The 25239-nt window shown below is 41.7% G+C and overlaps 1 protein-coding gene across 2 annotated transcripts in view; it reads left to right on the forward strand.

The window, feature by feature from the left end:
- The window catches only part of l1cama (L1 cell adhesion molecule, paralog a), a 51880-nt gene that overhangs the window by 4123 nt on the left and 22518 nt on the right, over positions 1-25239 (forward strand). For both annotated transcript variants that reach the window (XM_081608994.1, XM_081608995.1), the window contains exon 2: positions 24459-24801. In XM_081608994.1, coding sequence (XP_081465120.1) covers positions 24672-24801 — 130 coding nt within the window. In that variant the 5' untranslated portion in view covers positions 24459-24671. The remainder of the gene's footprint in view (positions 1-24458; positions 24802-25239) is intronic.

Below are 25239 nucleotides of genomic sequence, written 5' to 3' on the forward strand. Positions count from 1 at the left end.
ACACCATCCTCATCTATTTTTTTTTTCCTTGTCTCTGACAAAATTACATCTTTGTTTGGGTCACAGAGAGAATTCCCCGCAGCGTCACTGAGTTTGATCCACAGTCAGCTCCGTCAAAGAGGCTTTATTGTCCACGACGGCGACTATCATTAGACTGAACTGATTCTGTGTCTCCCAAAACGACTGTGTCTTTATGAGCTCTTTTGTTGCTAGTCAAAGATTTTTTCTTTACATACTTGCCTGCAAAGGATGAATCACAATCCATATGAGCCAAGAGATGAATGACATGACTACGCATCAATTTAAGACTTGGGTTAGAGGATTTTATTCATATAGTGGTGGCATTGGTTAAAAATATTGGTTGGTTATATTTAGTATTCAGTTGGAGTGTTGAAGGCAGTAATGGCATCACAGAGAATGCTAATGTTTCTGTTTCAGCATATGGGCGTCAAAGTCTCCATTAAGTCGGCCAAACCTGAGTCAAATAACATTTTACTTTGCATTAATAAAGCCTGGAACACCAGTAAAGGGATTCAAGATCAGCTTAGCGTCTGCTTACAGTTAAAATTTTGTCTGTGAATTGACCCTGAATGGATTTACCAGACGATAAACAAATTCTAAGTGTAAAAAAATTAGCTTACACTTGGTCAATTTGGAAATATAATGGGAAAATTGCAGACTTTTTTGAAAATAAAGTACCCATAAAAACTTAAATACATTAAAACCTTCACTTTAGTGTCAAGCTAGCAATCAGCAAAAGCCAAAAAAAAAAAGCAAAAGGCAGACAATCATGTATTTCTGAGATTTTAATGAAGTTTTTGCCTTCAAACACAAAACATGCCCTCCATTCAGGACACTTCATGCCTATTTCCAAATTGGAACATAAAACTATAACTTGTACAAGTTTAATGAATCAAAACTTGAACAATTAAATCTCTTCCATCAAACAAAAGAAAAGTCAGCATCGTGTCACGAGTTAAATGTGTCTGTTACTCAGCTTGTTCTTGCAAACTCTGAGGTTTTACATGTTTATTAAAGTTTGATAATTACTGTATTGGCTCATTGTTTTAAAGCTCCAGAGCTAACATAAAGCTAAAATATGGTGCTAAAACATCATAAATATATGCAAAATAATACAAAAATTACCTTGTAGAATAATAAAAAGCAGACATACATGACTATGTGATGTCAGCATCCCCCATTAACTTTACTGCAGCTTATGTCCAATCTAAACAAAATAAATATAAAAAAGTGCTTTGTTTGTTTTCCATGCAAAGAGGAAAAGAGTGTCTAAATATTTAACTGACAATCAATATAAAAAAGCTGATATATCTCAGTATGATTCAGTCTAATGCACTTATTAACCGATATTGATATCTTTGACACTGCTGCCTATGCCGTGACATTGGGACTCTCCGGGGAATTTATGTGTTATTACTTGTTTCTGATTTTCATTACATTTCACAGGGTGTTTCATTAAAGGGACATTGGTTTACTAATTTATTGATCTGTTGCTAAGAGGCTGGCTGCATTTTTAATGAAACTTGGGGTATACTATATCTCTGTACTCTGCAGTGCTGGTGCTTTGCTTTATGTTTTACAACCCAGCTGAGGTTTATAAAGGGGGCTTTCGGTTCTTTTGCAATTCATTATTTATCTGTAGTGTGCGTTTTTCTGGTCGGTTTCCCCCTTTGAAAGTCTAAATGTTCTTTCGTGTTTTTTTGTGTTTGCCAATGGTTAGATTCAATAAAACACTTTTATTGTTACTCTCTGTAAGCCTCCCAATAAACTGCAGTGGCAACACATGCAAATGAGTGTGCATACTGGTGATATTTTACATTAATTGCTGTACATTTTAATCCAAATGTTGTAAGATATTCTCAAAGCTGATGAAGTTTTTTGCTTGTTTTTTTCTTTTTCTGAAATTCATTTACATTTTGGCTCTGAAGTGGAACAGTCATTATAAATTATTGGCATGAGTTTTTTTTCGTTAATGTTCCCAGAAGGGACAAACTAACTTGCAATGTTGATTCTGTACTGCAGAGATTTTACTTCCCTAACTAATGTTTTCTCAAAGTTTGGACATTTGACTTTCTAATTATGAACTAGAGTGATGCTGAATGAAAATGAAGCACTGTGATTAAAGCCCGATTAACACTAAAGCTGCTGTTGGGTTTGTGAGTAGTGCAGCACATTCTTCTCTCGCATGTAAAGGAAAAAAAAAAACGTCCTGAGTGTTATGAATCTGCCTAATGGCTGTCTTATTTAGTGTGTTTACACCTAAAGATATTGATTGTGGTTTTGCTCGGCACTTCCCCGCTCCAGAACTCGACTTCATTTAAACCAGCCATAACTGAAACAGATGGAGGCATCATACACACAGGCACACACTCTCACACTGACGCAGCCTCCTGGAGTTGGAGCTGTAAGAAAACAAGCTGTCTGGTTCTGTCTCCTTTCTGTGTCTCGGTGCGTTGTTGTGACTGGAGGTTCTTGCAGTCAGTTTTTTTTATTTTTTTTTTTATCTGCTGTGTCAGCCATGATATATTCATTAGAGATGGATTACGAAGCGTGGGAATGGATCACGTTTGGAGTGGGTTGTAATCCCCATACACTTGCTTAATTTAATCGCACCTACTGTGCCATCCTATTACACACTACACCCACCGCAGGCATGCAGGCGCTGGCTGGAGGACAGCAGACTAGGGGGCAGACAAGGTTAAAACGGGGTAACGTCAGGCGAGAGGGCTGGAGACAAAGACGGGGGGTGGTGAGAAAAAAACGAGCAAAAGAGGATTACAAGCTGAAAGGAGAATGATCCAAGTGAAGCGAAGGCAAAAACATTTAAAAGAGAAAGGAAACATGAGAAGATAAAGAAAAGAGGAAGGTGATCTTCAGAGGTGATATCTGGGAAATGTCTCATTTTAACCTGCATCACATCTGTACAGGATGGTAGATTAGGTGTGACACGCTCAGAAGATATGAAGCACGAGATCTAAAACTATCTCTGCTGCGTATATTTACAGTCGGTCTTCTTTACGCAGATGCTGCTAAATATATCCAGAGCTTCCAATTTCCTCCAAAAGTCACTATTCGGCCTCACAGTTTTGTTAGCGAACCTCTGCTGAAAATTATTGACTACATTAAACCTGCAGCAGGTTTTAAAACTTTATTGCAAGCTTTAAAATCTCTACGAGCTGGAGGAGCTGCGTAGAGCCACAGCTCAGGTGGGACCATTTGTCAGCGCAGCTGTGTGAGTCATGCACTTCACAAGCAAAGAGTGGAAAGAAGGAAATCATTGTCTAAGAAGAGCTGGTGCAGATTGTCGTAAGTGATGTAGGGGATTGTTTAACAAAATGCAATTTCCTTTCCACTTTACAATTCATTTGTTGATCTGAAAATACTAATAAAATAAGAAACAAAAATAGGGGTGTTAATAGTTTTGCAAGATTCTGTTAGTTTTGTAAATCTTGTGCACATTTTATGGAATTTAAAAGTGAATTAAAGGGGTTGCATAATGTTACCTCCACAGTGTTCTTCATAATTACTAAAAGAAGATCTACCATCTCTTGTTTTATTCTAACCAGTCACTTTCCCTCCTGCTTTCTCTGTAAAGAATCACGATGTCTGTGTAACTGTTTTTGCAAGATTGGTCTGATGTTGTTTTTTTTTTGTTTTTTTTTTAAATCAGGACCCAGTTAAATTTGTTTGGGTTCGCTCTCTGAATTCATTAGACTTAATCAGCCACGGAGCTGCAAAACAAGCCCGAGCTGCAATAACGAGACGGCGCGTCTCGTCTGTTTACGCCAAGACAGACCTGAGACGTTGCCGTGGCCACACTCGCAGTGGCGAGGTAAAAACGTTTGTTGAGTCCTTTTGACATAACGATGTGGCAGGGAGAGCTGAGCAGGCATCTGGGGCGAGGTTTTCTTGTCAGTGTGAAGGCAGGATGAATGGGGGTAATCCCCCTGGGAGAAAACACAGGCGCAACAAGAAGAAAGAAAACAGAGGGGTGCAGATGTCAGAGGGAGGCGGTTTTGTGAAAACAAACCCCAAGGAGTTAAAGGAGAAAAAAAAAAAAGAAAAACAGACTGAGAGGTCCGGACACTGTTAATGAGCTTAATGAGGTAATTATAAACAGAAGGAAAGGCTTAAATCCTCCAGGCCTCGTTCAGGAAGGTGGGGCGGCTGCTGAGAGAATGAAAGGACATTTTCTATCGGTAACAATCTTAATAGAAGCACTAAAGTTTGCTCCTGCTCAGGGCAAGTAGCCAGGATGTATTAGTGGAGAGGAGGACAATGTGGTTAGATAAATAGGCGGCTAAGAGAGGAATGGAATGGGAGGATAAAGATCCTCTGATGATGATAACAGCGGTAAGTGCAGAGGCAGAGGCATGCCTCTGATAGTTAGTAAAGACTTCATTCTCCCTACTTGTATTTCTTCATCTTCATCACAGTTGTTTTTCTTACGCTCAACATCACTATGTCCCCTTGTATTTTTGTCTAATGTGTTTTGACCAGCCTTGTTATTCCCGTGCAGACAAAGAAGCAAACAACGAGTTATAGTGACAGGGCTTTGAGCTGCGCGTGCAGTTCTCTGTGTTTTGATCTGTCTGTTGAAACAGGTGTCAGAAATGCTGGTTTCACCTCTCCCTGCAAATAAAAGAAAAAATGTCTCCGACTTCCATCCAGGCAGCATTCCCCCGGCCCGTCTTCTGCTTGCCTGACATCAGCTCATGGTGAAGTTAGCAGGTCTGGCGGGAGGAACCCAACTATTCGTTTCCAGTAATGACGCTTACTGGTTTATTCTGGGGGATCTTGTGGTGTTCCCAGATCAGAGGAGTTTGAATAGTTCCTCCATTAAGGTCTTGGTGTTTCCTACAGTCTATCATGTGGACTTGCCTTGACACACAAGAGGCATCCTTAAAAGATATCCAAACTACTTCAGATTATTCATGCCATCCCTAAAACGGAGCAAAGCCACCCGACTGAGCAAACACCTTTAGCCACTTACATCTGATCTGGCTACATCAGTGTTTCATAACCTCAACGTTGGAACATGGACAGAAGGATAAATGAAGAACTTTGGTTGTGACTCAGTTTTTCTTTCTCCCTGACGGGAGCGACACTCGCCTTCTTGCAGACTAGACCCCAATCCGTCTGTCCGTCTCTCACTCTATGCCAGCTCAGCAAGCTAAACACAAAGGAACTCCTTCGTTTGAGGCAGAGACTGACCCCTTCCACGCCCTGACTTGATGTGGCGAAGGGGTTTGATTACCTGTAAGATCCTGCTATGTTGTCCAGGGTGTAGATCCCTGCCTCCGGGCTCCCATAGGCAATTGGTGTTAGGGGAAGGATGAAAGAGAGATTCTTTTGAAGGAAGACAATGGACACCATCCCACATTTGTTTTAGGGCTTGTACCAGCTGGGATGAGTCGCTGACGTGCCGTTGTGTGTGTCCTACATAGGAAGCAGCAGCATCAGCATGTTTTAAACTTGGCTATCACAGGATGGAGGATGATTTAGATATCTGCCACTGTAGCAGGGGATTAGGTGTGCCAGAATACTGCGTCGGGTTTATTTTCTCCACACAGAGGTGTGTATCTGTGTACATTAAGCTGCTTGTAAGCCTGACTTACCGGGGGAGTATTTTCAAGACATTAACTGCAGTGCATAAGCATCTTGTTTTGGGTGTGTGAACCGTGGAAGTGGCGGTACGAATTGTCAGAGCTTGTTGGCTCAAACTCTCTAAGAAAATCCCATTTGGTTTTTCAGCCTCAGGCAAAGGTCACCGTGGTGTTCTCTGCTTTGCTGTGGCTCACCTCTCTGCATCTGTTTTTCTTTCCGTCTCCCGCTATAGCAGTGGACACAAAGTCTTTCTGTCATCTGCCACAGCAGAAGGAAAAATTTTAGAGTAAGAGATGCGGCTGCAGCTGCTGGGCTGAAATTTCTTTGAAGGATTTCCCCCAAGAAATAGCTAAATATTATACAGCTGCATCACTTTAGGGAGGTTACCTTCTATTCTCCCTAAAACACAAAATTGTTGCTGGTTACAAATTTAAACAACTACTCTTAAACCCAATTTACACAAATACATTTAACATCTTTTCTAATATTTAGAACAGTTAGTCTAGCGTGTGCAAAAAATATCAACTACAGTAAATTGTTTTGAGATTATTGGGGTATTTTATGCACACTACTAGAAACAGAAGTAGGTGTTTAGTTTAAAGAAGACCAGAAGAAATTGTACCAGTTAATGTCACATATTTTAATTAATCAGACCGAAAGTGATTTTATTTTGAAGGGACTGTCTTCGTAATGATAAAAACTTTTCAGTGAGAGAATTTTAAAAAGGTCATTTAATGCAAAGCTCTACTGAATAAAAAACACAAACTTTGAAAAATGGTGTTGACACCAAAAACATTGCCATGAAATCATTTGCACTGTGCAGGTGTTACCATGACAACTAGTAATCTGTATACATAACTCAGAAGCAAGTAATTTCTCCTTTAATTACGTGGGATAAAAATTGCTCAGTCTGATCGTCTTGATTTTTGCAAATTGATTATTAATTTCTAATCTCTGAGCTTTTTTTTGTGTCGATAAAAAATATTTCCGTTATTGATGCTATTTTTAAAGGGAACTTTAAAAAAAAAAAAAAAAGGGCAGACAATATGTTGTTTTGGCAGACAAGCCCTAAAAACCTTGAAAATTAATTTGCATGCATAAAATAATTATGTGTGGATAAGGTACTGCTACCACAAAACCACCTCTAGCCCAGGGGCCCATATTGTTATTAATCCGGTGTTGCATCTCAGCAGCGCAATATAAATATAGAAGACTGCAGCGTCACTTTTTGTACATATTCACAGCTAGACTCTCTCCAGGGGCAGAAAATATAAAGCCTGTCACTTTCTTTAAATATGTTACTGGAGATGATGCACATGCAGTCTGGTGCAAACGTAGTCGGGATGGAACAGGTTGTATGTTTACCCTCTTTCATATTGCGCCTTGCTGGAAAATTGGAACGCGCTGCGGAAAATGTCATGTCCTTGATCTCTTTGCACCACTACAGAGGGCTGCTGTGTGGATGTAGTTTCAGCAGCGTTGACACATGGGGGTGGGGGGCAGAAGGATTTACCGAAACGGGGGGTCTGGTGCAGAAACGGGGCTGTAGGCCTCAGATAACAGAACAACGTTTGATGGTGCTCGACCTTCCTCCCTCCGCTGGAGAACACAAGCCGCTCCCGCTCAAATGCATCCCCACCACAGGTCCGATTGGTCATGATTTGATTTAGTTACAGAGCAAAGCCAGTTTCCTGATCATGATGATAACAGATGTGATGGGAGTTAGAGAGCCACTTAGGGTTGAGGGACTGTATCGATGCACTGCCAGCTGGCAAATCTCCCCTTGGATTGGCTTTTCTCTCTCTCCAAGTTCGCAGAGGTTGATGGTAGAGTTTGATAAAATGCTACCTGTAATTAAATTGAGTATTATCTTGGCTGTACTTAGGGTGCAACGTTTTCCTAAGCAAAATCTTGCAGGTGGAGGGAGAAAGTGGTGCTCCATACTAATAGCGAAAGGCAATCAGCAGGGAGCAAAGAACAGAGGAGGAGTGAAATGACAGGAGTGCAAATGAAAGATAGACGCTTGGCGAGGATGACAGTCAGGAAGGAGAAACTCCTTCAGCCGTGTGTAGACATGAGAAGAAAAAGCGAGAGACGGGGAGTGAGGAAGAGATGGAGACGCAGGAGACAGGAGATGAAGTAAGAGAGAATCGACGTATGACAGAGCGAGGGATGGAGACGGGGTGGGGAAGGAGGTGAACATGTGGAATGGGGAGAGGCAGGGAGAGAAATATTTGCCGTGTGTGGCAGAGCTGGAGGTTGTCATGGTGATTGGGAGGTGAGAAAAGAGAAGGGATGAGCGGGAATCGACACACACGCACATGGACTGACACATGCTACCACCAACAAAATGAGTCATGCACAACAATACCAACCCGTCACACCTCGAGTAAACACTCTCACATAAACACGCCGGCTGTATGCGCTGGTTAAATTGAAGCCCAGGGGCCACATCACCATGCAAACTCCGTTTCCCCACGTCTCCCGGCTGTCTTTCATCCTCTGTCAGCCACATTTGAATGGGAGGCAAATCTTCTTAAACTGACTCTGACTTGATGATTAACCCAAACCAGCAGTCTGCAGCTGCATACACTTCTCTCTGTGTGTGTATACTCTGGAGAGTGTTTACAAATCTGCAATTTGGATTTGTGTGGCCAGCTGTGGAGGAAAACTGCTTTTCATACATGATTTGATTTACTGTGTACTTTAATGACATTCATCCATTCATCCATTGCCTTACTCTTATCCAGCATTGGGCCAAACAAGTAATGGTCCTGGAGGAAGACCGAGGCATCCCTCTCTCTGGGTCTCCATCACATTCTGGGAGATCTCATTGGACAATAAGAGAAATATCATTGCTTCACTGGGTTCATGATCTGCCTTGGGGTCTCCTTTCGTTGAGACGAACATGAAAGAACAAGATCACGGGTTCACCTTCAAATGGAAGCTCTTTCTGGTCAGATGGTCCCCTCTTTTGATGGGTCGGAGGAGTGACTCTCCATAAAGCTATGCCTGGATGATGCATTCTGCTTACCTTATCTTATAGGGTGAGCTGCTTGTACCTGTGAATCCATGATCTTATTCTTTTGGTCATGGTCCTCATCTTGTGACTCTAGGTGTGGGTTTACCCAGAGATGATCAAGAGCTTCGCTTTTGGCTCAGCTCTTCTTTTCATTACAACAGAACAGAGCAACGCCCATTTTACTACAGACTCCTGCCTCGTCTGCCAAACCATCTCCTGCTCCATTCTACCAGAGGCAAAGACTGACCCCCAACCTGGAAGGAGTGATTTATCTTTTGTTCAGGTTGAAAACTGTAACCCCAGACATGGGAGTGGACTTTCATTCAGGCCTCTTTCCACTAGGAGCATGCTGAAGGTCATGACCTGCAGTTACCAACAGAACCACATTATGAGGTTGCTGAACATACTGTAATGTCTACATCCTGAGATCCAGTGCATAAATGCATACTTTGTGCTAAGAATGCAGATGCAGCTCTTACTATGGTTATACAGAGACGGGCCCTAAAATGTTCCAAGTAAACTCTCCCAAGGAAGGTGGAAGTGTTATCCTTGGCTAACTCATACCAACTCTTTGGTCAGTTCCTTAAGATACTTGGCCCATAACCCCAGTGTGCCTGTCCATAGGGGCTGTACCAACCGACTATCAAGACTTGTTGTCCACAGCCTTCATTGGACAAATATTGTCCAAGGTTGAGGGTGGCTAAGGAGTTTCATTTCTTTTTCAAAATGTTTCTGTGCAGAAATAAAGAAAACAGATGCAGACATTTTGAGATGAAAAAGGCTTTTACAGTTTAGGTGAAATAACAGCCTCCCCCCACTGCAACCCACGGATATGCAGCCTTTAAAAAAGGTGCGTATTGACCTTTATTTAAAGGCTGCTGCACACAGAACCTGTCCCACCAAAGACCTTCAAATGTTAACCGTTAACAAAAAAAATCAGGTTCACACAAACCATCAGAAATTTGGCAAATTCAGTTGGAAATGTCTGGAATTGACTTTTCATTGCAGGGTGAGAAGACAGAGCAAGGCACAAAGAAAAGCCGAATGCAAAGCAGGAAGAAAAAGATTTCCATTCATTACAGCAAAATCAATGCAACAGTTAATTCAGATTGTCAACACTTGCATTGAAAGTGGAGGTAGATGGAGACCAGTTGTTGTTGCTAAGGCAAGAGATTGCCATGTACTTGACAAATCTAATTTAAACGTATCCACAAAACAATAATCGTATATTGATTCGCCATCAACAAACAAAGGTGTGCAGGGGAATTTTACTGGGTAAAAAAAAAACTGAGAAGTGCTATCATAGCAGCTTGAGCCTTAAGACCTTAAAACCAGCGATATTTGCCTTAATTAGAGTAAATCAGTTTATTATTGCTTAATCTTATAATCAAGTTGCCTGTTTGGGACTGGCTTACAAATAAAGCTGCTAATTTTCTTTGTTTGGCTTGAGTGAAAGCATCTCAGTGTGTTTGATTAATTTTGTAATAGCATGCGTGACTCCTGCATGTCTGTACAAGCCCAGTCAAGTGAGATCACACACACACACACACAGACGCACCCCCACACGCACACACACACACACACACACACACACACACACACACACACACACACACACACACACACACACACACACACACACACACACACACACACACACGCCCACACACACACACGCAAAATCTGTCCACTACCAGGGCCGTTAAGCCACTGCAGTCCTCCCATGCAAATATCTCACCAAAGAATTGATTGACCTTGCTCTTTCAGCAGCTCATTTCCCTGAAGTGGAGGAAAAGGTGGGATTACATTCAACCAAAGACAACTTTTGCCAAGACCTGCTCTTTAACTGTATTCAGTAGAGTTGTTATTATTATTATTATTATTATTATTATTATTATTATTATTATTATTATTATTCAAACAATCATCTGCATGACTTTAATCCAGTTAGAATTGGGAGGATTTCATATTTTGTAAGTTTCTCTTTGCCCTTATTTTAACCCATATTTAGAAATGCCCTGATAAGAAATGTCTATGTAATTTCTGAACCCTGGGTTTGTAAAGCTTAAATCCATTTTTACAGACTTTGGCCAATCCTGATATTCCTTTAAGAACTATAATTAACAGCATTAAACAGCAGCACCCGCTGTGCTTAAATGCCCTTACAAGGTCATGCCTTTAGTGTCAAGAAACATTGTTACAACAGAATCATTTCTGTGTGCTGAGATCCATCACTATTTATTAGATCCATCTGATGAGTCTCCCTCCAGAAAAGCAACTTTTTACAAACTTAGCAACTTCTTCTATAGTTGTTTTAAACTTTCCAAGAGTCTAAAATGAAAGTAAATATGGCTTAAGACAACACTAGCCGTCTTGTCTTAAGCCTGAATGAGGGGCAGACATGTTCCAACATGCTGAAAAAAGTAAAATTCAGGTTTAAACAGCTTTTAAGGTCAATTCTGGTTGATGGCTTAATTTTCAGCACCACATTATTACCAATAGCTAATTTTATGCCTGGTTCCCTCAGTAAAGACTTCCAAACTGAAAGGAGTTGTAAGTGTTTTGAGTTTCTGCTGGTCACAGTCGGCTGAAAATCCTTTCATTCTGATCTCCACCCCACGACACGCTCATCAACATACATGAAACATACTGGACATCAACATACATGAAACATACTGGACATCAACATACATGAAACATACTGGACGGCAGCAGATAGACATCCTGTTGACTGTTTCATCCTTACAGCTGCAGTTCCTCTTTAAGACAAAATAATCTGTTGTCTATTTGTTGCATTGGAGACCAAAGGTTACACCCACCGCCTGCCCCTCCCTTCAGGTGGTGGCGTGCCTGTTTTCCCTACGGAGACGGCCACGTTTCCATGCGTGTCACATGAGCGGCTGGCAGCTGTGTCCTGCAGCACTATATAGGCCACTTATCATCTGACCCCAGGGACCGCTCCCTCCTCTTCTCCCTGTCTGAAGGACTGCCGGCCGGCCCCGCCCCGCCTCAGACGTCGCTACCTGCAGCATGCAGAGTTAGCTTCCCACCCCCCTCCCCCACTACACTTCACTCGATGCGACCCAAGCACAGACACAAATGTGCACACGTGTGCTCCCTTGCATACTTGAAGCTGATCCAACAACACAGTTCCTCTTATATGCACAGCTGACTTGAATAATGTTGATCTGTTGGGACGTGAAGTCACCATCTTTGTGTAAATTCTGTGTAAATTATAGTGATGTTTCCTGGTGTGAAAAAGCATCCATCTCAGTGGCCCTTTCTCCCCCCCGGTTCTGTTTGTGTTGGTGCAGCTGATTTGTCATCTCCAGCTGTGTTAAGCTGCTGCATCTCGTTTCAGGGCAAACTCTGGCAGACACCACACTGATGTCGACTTCATTTTTTCTTTTTTCCTTTTTACTGGGTCGCCTGGCTCTGCTTTGATCCCCCAAAGGCTTTACTAGTTCACACATTTAAAATCTCCTTTTTCCCATCCGACTGATCTCCCTTTAATTTTTTTTTTTCCTTCCTCTCTGGGGAGCAAATATCTGCGCACAAACATGTTCACTGAAGTGTCTTCACTTAGCACATCGTCACAAAGGCAGATGAAGTATATAGAAAAAAAAAAGCAGCTTCGTTGAAGGTCAAAATGTGCGTCAACACGAGGAGGAATACAAGGAAGAAGCTGTTTGTTTCTGAGGCGAGGCAGAAAAGAGGAGAGGCTGACTGCGAGAGATAAAGAAGGAGAAAAAGGGTCGACTACGAGACGGAGCGCAGAGGATTAAAGGAAGCAGGGAGGGGGGGGGAAGAGAAGGTCACTTCTAATAGCTTCTTCCACGTAATTTCATAACGTCATGATTGTCTCTCTTTGGTTGAGCTAACACCATTAGCTACCTGCTGTATGGACACTAAACCATTCTGCCACAGTCGGTATCTCGCAAGTTACACACTGCAGGCAGGACTGCGCGGATCGTCTGTCTGCCTCTGAGATTGCAGCGTGTGCTTTACAGTTCAGTCACTTCTTTGGTAGTAAGTGGGACCCTTGAGTGTCTCATCTGTCTTTGAGGATGAGTAGCGTGAGGATGTGGGGGTTTTGTATGCATCACATTTTTTTTATGTTCTACATGACACTCAGGGTGTGCATGTAATTAGGGTATTTTGTGCTGCAGGCACAGAGTCTGACGATGCTGCTACTAATGAAGCGAATGAGACCCACAAGCAAGAGCGGCACAGCGTAAAAGAGAGGTTGTGTTCGCATGTATGTGTGCAAACTCTGCTTCTCGTTAGGAGAAGCGGAAAATGTTTGATTTGTTCGCTTATTGGTTTTGACTTTTTTTGAGTTTGCTTTCTAGAAGCAGTCATGGGAACTGAACACAAGGATGGCTGCAAAAGATGTGGCATCTCACGAAGAAACGGCAACATAAGCTAACAGAATTTAACACAACACAAAAACAAGAGACTATAAAACTTTTCAGAAAGCTCCAGTTTGGTGTTAAGCTTTATTTAAAAGCTTTTTAATCGAGTACAATAGTACTTACTGTTTTCAGTTTAAGCACATCAAACATTAAACTGCACTTTTTCTATCGACATGGAAATGTTCCCCGACTCATTCAATGCAATAGACTAAATCATTTTTATTTCTGGTTTGGATCGTAATGTTGTGATTAAAGGATCAGGATTGCAGTGGTTCAAATTTCTCTCATTTTTCTGAGTGACTTTTGCATTTAGCCTATTTTTTTGTGGTGTCTCTTTTTGCGTAATTTCCTGAATATTTCCTGATCAGGTCAAATAATAAAAAAAAGAAGATAAAAAAGTAAAACTATTACATTTCACTGCAATCTGTATGACTTTAGTCAGTGGTGGGAAGTAACGAAGTACAAGTACTTCGTTACTGTACTTAAGTACAGTTTTCGTGTATCTGTACTTTACTTAAGTAGATTTAATAATGGGGACTTTCTACTTTTACTCCACTACATTTTACAGTAAGTATCTGTACTTTCTACTTCACTACATTTCTACAAAACTGTCGCGTTACTCGCTACATCCAAGTCGCGTTTCTCTTTTTTTACGATTCTTCTGGACGGATCTTTACTAAGTCCTAAGGACTGAAGCTTCACTTAGAGCACTTAGAGCCGTTCTTTGTTCTTGTGTACACTGCAGTATATATATATGTGTGTGTATATATATATATATATATATATATATATATATATATATACACACACACACACACACACATTTATTTAATCGCTGAATAAGTAAAAGTTGAACGTATGAACACAGAGCATGCTCATTGCTCATTGATTGATTTCGTCTCCTGTCATGGTGGTAGACATCGCAGTGGGAGGGAGGGTGAGAACAGTCACGGTGCTCCTTCTGCTTAGTTGTTGCGCCGTTGGACAACTATGAACGTAAATAACGTTCATAGTTGAACGTTATTTACCGTTAATTGCAATGTTTCAGTTGTGGTTTCTGACATGTGCAATATGGGCAACCGCCCAGGGCGTTATTTTTCTAGGGATGGCAGGAGACCTCTGCGGATTGTAGCACAGCAATGAAAGCAAAACAGAATGAAGTGAGTTTGAATTGATACTGGTTAAATATATTTCAGCTCTTAGTATTTAATATCTAGGTGTTTTTATGGGAATGTGGATCTTTCAGATCAATCTGAGAACCAATTTTGATAGGTGCACTTAATGTTATTGTGTCATTTAGCGCGGGGCGCTGGCCTTGGTCTCGGGTTCGGTGGTCTTGACTACAACTCTGCTACATGGCTCCTTGGTTGCCTCCCCTCACCTTCTTTCCATCCCCTTTCAGTTGGATTTCTTTCTAAATAAATGTCACTAATGAAGTTCATGCTATGTTAGGACAGGAGACAAGATGTTTCCATCCCTGAAATTATGATCCATAGAATCACATATCTAAGTCTAAACTGTTACAGAGAATAAACACAATAAGAACACGTTTAATCTGTGGTAATGTTAATTAAAATGGCACATTTCTGATGTATTAAAATTAAATACGATTGGTACACTTAATGATATTAGCGATTAGGCAATGCATTCAGCAAGTACTTTTACTTTTAATACTTAAGTATTTTTAAAAGCCAGTACTTTTTTACTTTTACTTAAGTAAAATGTTAATGTGGTACTTTGACTTTTACTTGAGTACATTTTTGACTGTGTATTTGTACTTTTACTTAAGTACATTTTTGAGTACTTTCTCCACCACTGAGTTTAGTCATACAGATCATCACTAAAGTATGATGCCAGAACTCCTTCCAAAATTTTTTTTAATGAACAAAAATGTTTAGGCATATTGGAAACTATAAAATGTATTCACCCTTTGAGATAAATTGTTCAAATACATGACTTCATAAACCCCACCCACCCCCATTATTTTAGATGGTTTTAAGTACTTCGTTGCATAGCCAGGAGAAAAAAATCATATATTTTTGAATCTCCCTCCTCGGTTCTCATTGTTAAAAACCTTTGATCCCAACACTTTGACAATATTGTTTGTGTGTTTACGGCACTTTAAAAGTAAATTAGACCTGAGTTGTTTTTCTTGCTGGTTTACATCAATTTTATGTATTGTGGTCAAATGTTTTAATGTTCTGCATTAGCTCTGCACTGGGATTGTGCTTGCTGTCGTTTTGTGCTACCTTCAGTTTGATCACAGGTGAAATGAAATAGAAAAAAGCCAGGCACGTCATGTTCCCGTTTATCCTTCCCATGATGTTAAAGTACATAATTTGATTAGATCGCTCAAACAAACCATGCCTTCTTTTTTTCTTTTACTTTGTTATAAATATGGCAAAACAAGAGAAAAACTGCAAAGATTAAATTAAGTATCTGTGTTTGAGTATTTTCTCTGACTACTGATTTTCAGTCGCTGTTTTAGCGTCTAAATTTTCTTTTGTTTGTTCGATTAGCAGGACTTTATGTTTAATCCAGTTAGATTGCAGATGAATGAACACATTAATGGAAAATAACCAGGCTCATAATATTCCTCGTTTTCCCCTCCCATACCGTCCTGATCCAACTAAACACACACACACACATACGCACACCTGCTCTGCTTCATTTACTTTTTGCGTACTGGGTCTTGGAAACCATTGAGCCTTTATTTCCTGTAAATGAGTCACTGACAGTCAGACGACTATAAACATATTACCTTATCAGATGTGGACAAAAGTGAGCAGCAGCAAACATGTTGTCAGGAGAGAGAGCTGGAGGCAGCACTCCATCTGCAAGACTGGCTCCATTAGCTGACAAGAGAGATTAGCTGACCTGCTGACACACGCGCTGATCTTTACTGATACACATGGTAACAGACGCACGCACGCACGAACGCACGCACGCATGCACGCACGCACGCACGCACACGCACGCACGCACACACACACACACACATATTAAGGGAACCTGATACACTGTTACATTGGTGCAACACCCTGATTTGACCATCACAAAGCTTTTACTGGTCACAGATCTTCTTTCTAAATATTTCCCTTCTTTCATGTCGGCCATTAGCATTTTCCTCGTGTCCTTGTTGTTACAGACCACCTCCATCTCTCTCCTTTTTGTCTTTTGTGCACTTTCGATGAATTTTTTAGACTTTTTGTTGTTGTTGTCCCTCCGGTGTTGCCCTTCTTTCTCTTCATTGGTCATCTTTTTCCCCCCTACCTTTCTCTCCATCACTTTCAGTAATGAGTCCAGTCCTTTCTTCTTGAATTATTCACCCCTTTTTCGTCTAACGTACCTATTGTTTCTTAAGGGAGAAAAACATTAATAAATAAATCAAAGCATGTTTTTTTTTTGTCCTCTCTTTTTCCCGGTTCTGAGTTTATTGGTGTGAAGAAAGAGAGAATATGAGATGCCTACTGTGAATATTGAGGATTTTGTCATTTAAATTTGAGTAGGATGGGCATGTAAATTATGCATGCTTATAAATGCTTGAAAAAAACGTTCAGCTTCCAGTGCTACACGTTGGGTTAAGTAGGTGTAAACAGGCATAAAGGCTGTTGTTTTCAGTGATGCGTAAATGGGCGTGAAGCTGCCTTCAAGGTGTTGGCCTGTCAGTCGGCTTGCAGCAGCAGAGTGCGTACGTGTGGGCGCATATGTAAGCGATACCGCAAAACCCCCGTTAGTGACCATATGCGTGAATAAACTGAGTCTGTATGTACAAGAGTAAGAGGGAAGATAGTGGGGGTGGAGGGGGGGGATGTACTGTGTGGAGACGTTGTTGTCATGGCAACAAGGATGTAAAAGGGAGTGGGTGATTGCCCTTATGGCTCTTTTGCCAACCTTTATTTTCTCCATGTTTGAGCCACCCTGCTATTAGCCCTTAACCTCTGTCCAAACAAACGGGGCGGTGGCCGCTCACTGGGGAGGGCGTGGGCTTTTGGAAACGAGGGGACAACACCACGAGGCGTGCTTTCACATTAGCGCGTTTGGCCCCGGTAGGCGTAGCAACGCGTCTAACCGCCGAGCTTATGCTAATAGCGGGTATTGATAAATGTGCTGTCTGTGTAGCCTGATTCCCGATAAGCTCTAGCTCCACGCTGTTTCTTCTTTTGTCCTCCTCCTTGCTGGGCAATTTCCATTTTCAACAACATGTCAACTTGGCCCTTTAAATAAAGAGTATCGCCGTCAAAGGGCGGGGATGCTAGAATCCTGTTGTGTGTTGCACTGCAAAAGCCTCGTTTCCATTAAAGTTGCAAATATTGAATTAAGCAGCCGGTGTTGTCTATTGACTGAGCTGGAGTGCTGCCGCAGCAGTTTATTAGAGTGATGGAGAGAACATGGGGCTGATTCAGAAAGGAGAGGAGGTGGGAAGCTATGAGATTTATTGTTGTTGGGAAATGAGAAAAGCTCTTAGTGTCAAACACCGAGAGGGCTGAGAGAGTCAAAGACTGATGAAAAGGTGACAGGAAAATTGGTTTGTCATCTCCTCAGATGGCTCCCATTTTGGGACTACTTTTAGACAAATGTGCACAAAATTAAAATGCGGTAATCTTCGCTGAGGTGAATGATACAGTGCCTTGTAGAGTAGCATACCCCCCCTAAATTTGTTCAGATTCTGTCTTGTTTCAATCAAAAACTGCATTGCATCCGTTTCCCCTTCCCTGCTGACGAGGAGCATACCCACAGTATAATGCCACCAGCACCGTGTCTCACTGTGGTAACGATTTGTTCTGTCAAACAAGTAGGCAGCAGCAGTAGCCTGCAGAACTGCAGGGACTAGAGCCAAATAGCTCAGTGAAAATGAGGCATGTCACATTTCTGAGACCTCCACAAAACAAATGTATTTATAGAGTTTGATTTACACCTTTGTGGGCTCTATGTTGGTATGTTTTGTGTTTGATAGGTTATGCTAAATTTAATATAGGGGTATTAGAGTAAATTGTTGTGAGTCAAAATGACTACCACACTTTATTTGCACTCACTACGGTTGCAATGTGACAAAATGTGAAAACGTCCATGGGGGTGGGACGTTTTTTTATTTATTTTTTTTTTTTTTGTTTTTTGTTTTGCCAGACAATTTGACATATAACTGTGTTCTTGTGGGGGAAAAAAACAAACAAAAAAACAAGCTGCAGGTGTTATTTCACATGATTTGTGGTATTTTTCTGCCGTAGCGACAAAGTGGGCCTGAGACTCGTCTCACTGTAACAGAGTCATGTATTAAGTATGACTCTGCCAGAGAGGAGGGTGAATGTGAGAGAACCAGACATCCACTCCAAAGACAGAGGAGCGGACGGTCAGCAACAGCCGTTTGAGGCTGAACCACATGAATGAATGGGAAGAAAATCCATTATGAATCTGGACGAATTCAGGGCAAATAGTGCTGACAGGAAGAGGATTTTTATGAATAATTCACTCTGCAAGGATCACAACCCCCTATTGGTATAAGCTTGTATTCAAAACATAATTTCTTTTTCTTTGACACTTACTACTTTACTTTTTTTTAAAGTAAGTATTGTGTTTATTATGGTTTAAATCACTCCATCCCTTCAATTTCTCTCCACTCGTCTCCTTTTCATCTTGTTTCTTCAGACATACAAACCCTCAGGGTACAACTCGGGGGTAAGGGGGGGCATGTGTTCATTTATTTTTTCTCCCCCTCTCCTTCTGTCCTGCATCCTCTCCTCCTTACACATCTTCACAGCTGGAGGTAGTTAATATTTAAAGGCAAGGCGTGACGGGTTGCGCAGGACCAGCGCGCGTGCTTGAACACACGTGCACACACATGCTCGCCCTGTAAATCCAGTCTCATTTGATCACAAGTGCGCCGAGGAGGGCTTTCAAAACCTACATTTGCATAATTTGCAACGGGGAGACAAAATATACTGGGCTACATTCATCGGCGTCTGAGCTTCGCACGTGAGGACGTGCGCTAATATGAATCAAACAGTGCGTGCGTGTGGGTGGGTTGGCACGGCGAGGATCAGATAATGTGCGAAACTCAAGACTTGATTGGACTCTTGAGGTTTGATCTTGTGTTTCTGCTCAGACGAGAGAGCCTGCGAAGGACCCAGTGTGCTCGGCAACGCCCAGCATGTCAATTTCACGTTAATGAAGACATTTTGTTGCGGAAAGACGGGAGCAAATGGGTGGCAGAGAAAGCGCACTCTGCAGTGTTGCAAATCAAAGCCGTGCGAACAATTTTAAGATTTGTGAAATTATTTTAATGATTCTCTGCAAAAAGAAAAAATGTAAATTTATATTTAAAAAATATCCCACGAGACTCTTTGATACTTGTATATTTTGACGTCATTTCTTCAATAAATGGTAAATGAAAATTGTAAATTAGCAAAATTACCATCGTTCTGTCGGTCTGGATAGTGTTGGATCTGTATAAAATGCAAAGGAGACAAAACTTAGTAGTTAATCTTTGATAATGACAGCAGCAGCAATTTGATGTGAAAAAGGCCTCAGAGCCTGACTTAATGAAGCATCTGGGAAATTGACTTGGTCCATTTAGCTATTGTGATACATGAACCATTGGCAGCTAATCTTCTTTCACTCTGGGTTCCTTGTGAAGAAGAAGAAGGAGAAAAAAACCAAAAAAAAAAACAGCCACACCTTCAGATTTCAACGCGTCTGCCCTCGCTTCACACTCTTCCAGTGGCTGAACAATTTTCTGATTGCACCGTTTGACATTCCAGCGGTGCTAATAGTTTTAAAAAGCACTTAAAAGCACCGTCAGGTCACCAGAGCCCCAGCTGCATGCAGCCATCCCACGCCTGACCTTTGACCCAGTCCAATGAAGCAGGTAACAGTGCTGAGATTGGATCATTGACGGCAGCGCAGCAGTTGCTCGGATAGAGAGAAGTCGGGGCAGCTGCTTCGATGTCGGTGTCTCGCCCCTGTGATAATGGAGCAACCTTCTGGCTTCATGCCGCGCATGCAGCTCGGAAGTTGTCTGTGCGTGTGTGTGTGTGTCTCGGGTCACATCAGTCTGGGCAATCAGCGTGTTTGGGTTGTCCTTGTTACATAGCAACGCTCTTTCACGTCGCAGTCATTTATTTCTTCCTCCCAGGCCATTATAGTGTTCTCCTTTACTGCTCCTTCTCAGCACTGCAGGAAGACCGTCTCAGGCAATGTCTGCCCCCCTGACTGAAGCCCACTGAACCATGCTCTTTTATCTGTGTGACAGAGGTGTGTGTGCCTGCCTGCCCTTCTTCCTTTCAGACTGGGTGTTCATTGAATGCAAGCTTCTTTGTTTGTGTCTGTCTACAAGTGTTTAGATCTGACGTTTGTTGCACATTTCAGTTCCAGTTTTGGTAAAGATCTGACCTGATTATATCAGTTTTTCATCTGATTCTGCCTCACGGAGCTTAACATATCTACTACCACTGGTATTGGTGATTTATTATCTATATGTAGAACAGAGGCGAAGTCACACAGTGTGTGTGTGTGTGACAGAGCTGTTACTGTAAAACTGTGTTTTTCTAACCTAAAAGAAAGATGGAACAATTAAGGAGATGACATTTTAAACTTCCGCTCTATAGTGAGAGTTTTATATTGACGGTTAGCATGTTTAGCGGGGTTAGCATCAATAACTGTAAACAGCAGTCTCTGTGTGTATTCGCTTGAAAATGTGGGAAAAAAGTCATATGTACTTTTAACCCCTTTTCTGAAATTAACATCATGCTGTCAACATCTCCAAATCCATCATGTTCCGTGACAGACAGAGGCTGGAAGCTCTGAGGAAGAAAACAGCACATTTCCTGTAATTTGTCCAAAACCTCCTGTTATCATTTGAAGTCAGCTCCTAGATTGCACCTTCGAAAAATGAGCAAAACATCGATGTTCTGCTGTTTGTAACCTGAAAACGTTAGCTGTGACACGATCAGTAATGCTAAAGTACCCAATGGCAAAGCAGCTTTAGCTCACATGTCAGTCTTTGCTTAGAAAAACAAATACAAAACAGAAATAAAATCACAGAATCATATAATTCATATAATGACACATTTTCTCCACAATCTGAATTTTATTTTCAAAACTGCCGCATATGTTAGAGCAGTCTGTGTGCAACCCTCCACTAATATGTAATGTCATGTCTTTTAAATATGAGAGAGATAGTTTCCACCAAACTGTTGGTTGGAGATTTTCCAAAGATGCCTGTGTCGGCTAGAAAGCGTTTGAGAGAACCCCTTGGTTTTAGTGTGTTGCCAGAAAAAAAAAGAAAAGAAAAGTTTCCTTCCTCCCGTCTTGTTTGCATCAAATTTCACTTTGTCATCTAGGTTTTACTCAAAATGCTTTTTTAAGCTATAATTTTGCGCTAATCCTGAGTTTTTTGGTAATATTTTCCCTGATTACAGACACCACTCGACTTGTCTGTGCATCTCTCTGTGCAGCTTGAGCAACTTGAGTCTCCTCAGCGACGCGTGATTGGCAGGACGACAGCCGCTATGCTGCTAATCATTAATAGGCATCTTACTTTGCTCCACTCAGCGTTACCTCACAGTCTCTTTGGAGAGGGCTAACAGGCAAGTTCACACCTTAAATCAGATTAATCCTGGAGTTAAACCCAAACTAGCTCTGCTGCGTTTATCTGCCTCTAAAGGCATTTCGGAGATGCCGATTTAAGACTAATTGGCTGCTTGTCTCCAAAGAACAACGGCTAAAGAGGCTTTAGTCTGATGGAGAGACTGGGAGAGAAGAAGAGGACAAAGGAAAAAGTGAATGATGCCCTCTAATTGCAGGATCTCGCATCATGTGTGTATGTGGACTGGAAGGATGAGATCAGTGTCACGTTTGTTGCCTTCCTCTCCTCCCGTTCTCCTTCCATAGCCTCATCTCGTCTCTCCTCTCCTGTTCTCCTCAACAACCTCTCCATCCACTTTTTGTCAGTCCTAAAGTCCTCCTCCCACCTACCCCCCACCTCTGCGTACAATTATTCTGAACGGCAGGCGAGTGAGTGTAATGCCTCATTTAATCCTAACGCTGTTAGTTTAAACTGCCTTATTAGGGGTTTAGCTCCTGTTTGTTCTTTAATTTAATCTGATTTGTCTCCCCGTTATAGAAGAATCCCACATTTCTCATTCTCTTTCTCCTTTACTTTCTCCCATGAGTGACAAATAAAATATCAACAGTAATTACTGTGGCAGCCATTACCCACTCGATGAAAGAAAATGAAAGATAATCACCACTCTCCCACCTTCTTCCCACCCTCGGTGCTCTCTCATCATCTTCACCTCTTCTCTCTCACACCTTCTCTCTCTCTCTCAAGGTCACCCCTCTCTCAAATGCTGTGGCGGTGCCAAAAAACCAGTGGTAATTTGAGCCAAAAAATCCCCTCCACTCAGCCTGTGGAGCTGTCAAACAGTCCCTCTCTACCCTCCATGTGTCTATTACTGCCACTTTCTTTTGTCTCACATGCGCACGTCTTAATCATGGTGTGCCAAAACAGCTCGCCGTGCGTGATACCGAGCAGTGTAAACAATCAGCAGGCTCGCTCCACGTGGTGCCGCAGGAAAGGATAGCCGGCTTGTGGCCCCAGTTCCAACTGTACAGATGGAGTATGGATTGAGTCCCAGGAGGAGAGGCTCGCCTCGCTCCCTTTGAGTGATAGCATCTTTATCACATCTTTCTCACAGCGCTGCCACCCAGACGTGCCGCTCTCCTTTCGTGACGATGCGACGCGGCTCTTATCGCTCAACCGCTCGTCAACGGTTTGTGCGTCCGCCCTGTGGAATATCAGATTTTGGGCGCTTCCTGCATTTGCCTGCGTGCTGGGAGCCTCTTGTTGTGGTATTCTCTCCATCTGTCCCACTGAATGACCTCTTCACATGGTTCACTGGTCATGTAATCAGAAGAGGAATGAAGGCTTTTTTTTGTGTGCGTGTCCTCGAACATGGACAGGTTTGGGACCCTCGTCGGTGACGGTTTTATTGGGATGTTCAGGAATTTTGAAGGGAAGTTTTGGTAAAAGGCTTAAAGTAGTGAAAACATTTTTATCAACTCTCTCGGTGTCTTCATACCAGATTGGATAATCAACCAGTTAAAGTGATCTTCTGTATTTTAATTTCATCAGGTGTTCTGATCTTGCACATTTTCCGTCAGTCAATGGACCAAGAATAGGATCAGAATACAAAATAAGTAAATAATAAAAAGAGAATTTGGTTTAAAACAAAGTTTTCACAAAATAATATGCAACAAAATTCAACCATATGTGAGATTTGATCATTTTAGAGACTCTTCATAATTCATTAATGTGCTCATCATACACAACTATGGAGAAAGATAACTTATTAAAGTATGATTTGTATTAAAGTACCAAATGGATGAAAAAATGGCCACATGTAGGTTTAAAATGGGTTTAGCAGATGGCTAAATGGTAATTAACTCTAAAACAATTAAGCACACAGGAAACTGAAACTGAGGAGGTTGGTTATTTAAAAATGATCTTGTTGTATGAAACTGAAAACAAAGAATGCTTCCAGTCAGGCAAATGCTTTAATGAGCCTGCTTCGAAAACCTTTAAAAAACAATTCTGCAAATAGAATAGGGGAAAATTCCTCCTTTAGCATTTATTACAAATTCTTCATGATGGATGGTGCCAACGAGGGTCACACAGCTGGTCATTGAGTTTAGTGCGCAACATTTTCACATAAGGTCAAGTTGGTTTGCATTTTTTTCACCTTAATAAGTGAAATGACTATTTAAAACTCCTTTTATTTTCTAAATTAACGTTTGTTTGACCTGAAACATTAAAGTGAGAAAACAAACAAAAAAAAAAGAAACCAAAAATAGGCAATCACAAAGTAGTCAAATGTTTTTCTTACAGAACTGAATGTAAACTCTAGGAACACAGGAGGAAAAACAAACTACACAAGATAAACATGTTTTCAAGCTTACCATGGATGAGTAAAGTAATCATGAAACAGAATGTGAGTAAATACAAGAATCTGCCTTAAAAAAATAAACCTAAAATGATCCAAAACTGAAAACTGTTGCAACAAAGAGACTAAAGTTCTCCATTTCTGGCAGCGACGCTCATCGGCTTCTGCATAAATAACCACCCATTGGAAACATCTGAAGGGTCATATTGTTCAGATGAGCTGATTGCTGTGTTTATGTAGATTTGAATGCAGGTGAAACATTAACTTCTTAACCTTGCTATAAAGACAAGGTTGAATTAAAACTATCCCTTAATAACTCTGCGCCTCAGTCTGACCACATGCTGCAGAGTCATTTTCTCTCATTCTAACACATGGCCCCCCTCTCTGCCCTGCCCTCTTTTTTTCCTCTTCTCCTTCTCCCTCTCCCACCTCCACCCCTCTTATCTGTTTCAGCCTGTAGACAGTTTCCTGCGGGAGGGTGTGGCACTGATTTAAAGCCCAAACAGGAGAGACAGAAGGCCAGCAGGACCGGAGACATATGAAGCCAAGCCAAGACCTCTAACACGTGAAGCACATCCTGACACCTGCTCACCTCCGGCGTGCGGCGTGGTTGCCTCTGTGAGCTTTGCACTGTGAGCAGGTGGGACATTGATGGCACTGTGAGCGATGCCTCACATGCAGCGACAGCAGGTTTGCAGTAGGGGGCAGAGCTCCTCCCACCTCCTCCCCCGTGTCCTAGCCCTCCTTTCCCTCGCAGTCCTGCCCAGCCGGGCAGGCATCGAAATGCCCTCCAACTGTGAGTACCGACTGATATCATGACATCCAGAACAATAGTCTGCTAATGCTGGAACGAGATTAGCTCGTCCTGTTAATTGCATTGTTGATTCGTCAACGCACACCAATAATGATCTTTAATCATGGCTAATTAGAGTAGATGAACTATGTGAACATGTTTCCTCCTCAGTAACTTCAGTATTTAGAGGAAGAAAAAAAAAAGAAAAGAAAAGCTCTGAATACTACTTTCAGGGGTATCTCTGCTTAGCGCTCGTCTGGACCAGTGGCGTGTGTAATTACTCTGTAATTGATCCCTTCATACCGCATTGATTAGTCCCTCTATTGATCTGGTTTCCTTGGTGAAACCTGTTTGAAGGGAATTAAATCAACAACTTAGTTACACAACTAAAATCCAGCGAGCATTTTCCATCCACCCCCCCCTCCCCACACACACACACAC

The sequence above is a fragment of the Poecilia reticulata genome, chromosome 7, assembly GCF_904066995.2.
Source record: "Poecilia reticulata chromosome 7, P_reticulata-male-v2, whole genome shotgun sequence".
NCBI lineage: Eukaryota > Metazoa > Chordata > Actinopteri > Cyprinodontiformes > Poeciliidae > Poecilia > Poecilia reticulata.